We start from the raw sequence: 1,476 nt of genomic DNA on the forward strand, positions 1-1,476 counted from the left end.
CCCCACGCGCGCGTTCCCTTGGCAGCCGTCGTGGCAAGCAGGGCTGGGCGTGCGTTGCGACCGATCGCTGTACCATCAAACGGCCAAAAGCTTGACCCCCGACACTTGTAACACCGCCATCTGTCCCGCCTGCGAGCCCGCCTCGACAGCTGAGTGCCGGTGCCGGCCCGCGTTTTGGTGCGGCTCGAAGCCGCGACTCAGCTCAGCCCTCACCCACATGCAGGCCGGCGCGGTGCAAGCAGCAGCGGTGCATCGGGCGTTAGACGCTGCTTCGAGCTGCTCGTTGGAGTGGCGCACGACGCATACAAACGGGTGAATGGTTACATACCTGCGCCGACAGGCGCGTTTGGAGCCAAAAAATGACTCCAATAGGAAAACATGCTTGTCAGAACCGGATCACGAGAGAAGCTTGACCCAGCAAAAACACACAAACCCAGCAAACATGTCGGGTGTCACAACGACAGGCGGCGGAATGGAGGATGAGAGAAACCGCGCACGACTGTCGACACCCCCACACGCGGGCGGCGCTGGCGGTTGCCCAGGCGCCGCAGGGGACATCGGAGTGTCCCAAACCAGCCCGTCTGTCGTGCGCCGAGCGCGCTGAGTGCGCACGTGCATGGCGCACCCAGGCGCAGCAAGAGCAGGTCGGTCAGTGGATACAGCAACACTGGAGCGGTCGTAAACGGCGAATTGCACCTCAACAGATCGCAATGCACGTCAACCATGCAAACGCCCAAATCCCTCGCGTCAATGCACGCGGCTCCCAAAACGCAACTCTGCAGCCCTCCCAGATTCAGAACCCCACTCAGCCCGGCCACCCGACCCCCCGGACCCCGCGGCGCCGCCCCCGCAGCCAAGGCAGCCGACGGCTGGCATGTGCACAGTCAGCACGCGATGACGTCATCGCCCGCGTGGAGCTGCTGCCAGGCGACCTCAATCATCGACAGCAGCCGCGCCGCGGCGCCGCCAGCCTCGAAGCCGCCATCCCCGCACATCGCGCGCGCCTCCTGCTCCGCCTCCCAGGGGTCCCCCCCGCCGTAGAACGCGCACTGGAGGTAGCTGCGGAGAAGCTGCTGGGAGGGGGGCACGCCGGCGGCGCGCATGTCGGCGAGCAGCTGCTGGGCGCGCTGCAGGCACAGCTCCTCGTCTTCCACCGCCTGAGAAGGGCATCATCAAGATCACGGAATTCGGGGGGGTGGATCGCAGATCATCCATCGCGACGCGAGGTTGCTGCCAGTGGCAATTGCGGGCGGCAGCGGCGACAGCTGCAGCGCCACGCCACGCGGCCTCGTGACAGCGACGGGCCCGCCGCGCGAGGCCAACCGATCGGGTCGGGAGCGCGCCAGCCCTCGGCCCGGCCGGGCGTGATGCCCCTCGCCCCTCGCCCCCCTCACCAGCGCCATTTCGCCCTCAAACCAGGCCGTTGGGCTGCCCTCCCCACAGCCGCCCGCCGCCGCTCCGACCAGCCGCCGCGCC

The 1,476-nt window shown here is 67.7% G+C and overlaps 1 protein-coding gene across 1 annotated transcript; it reads right to left on the reverse strand.

Moving 5' to 3' along the window:
- Window positions 1-884: 884 nt before the first annotated feature.
- On the reverse strand, window positions 885-1,403 carry MNEG_9614 (hypothetical protein; the record flags this gene model as incomplete). The annotated part of the gene is made up of 2 exons (XM_014041916.1): window positions 885-1,157; window positions 1,395-1,403. 2 exons carry the CDS (start codon window positions 1,401-1,403, stop codon window positions 885-887), a joined length of 282 nt encoding a protein of 93 aa, XP_013897370.1.
- Between the last annotated feature and the right edge of the window lie 73 nt (window positions 1,404-1,476).

Source organism: Monoraphidium neglectum (assembly GCF_000611645.1).
Source record: "Monoraphidium neglectum strain SAG 48.87 unplaced genomic scaffold scaffold01997, whole genome shotgun sequence".
Taxonomy (NCBI): Eukaryota; Viridiplantae; Chlorophyta; class Chlorophyceae; order Sphaeropleales; family Selenastraceae; genus Monoraphidium; species Monoraphidium neglectum.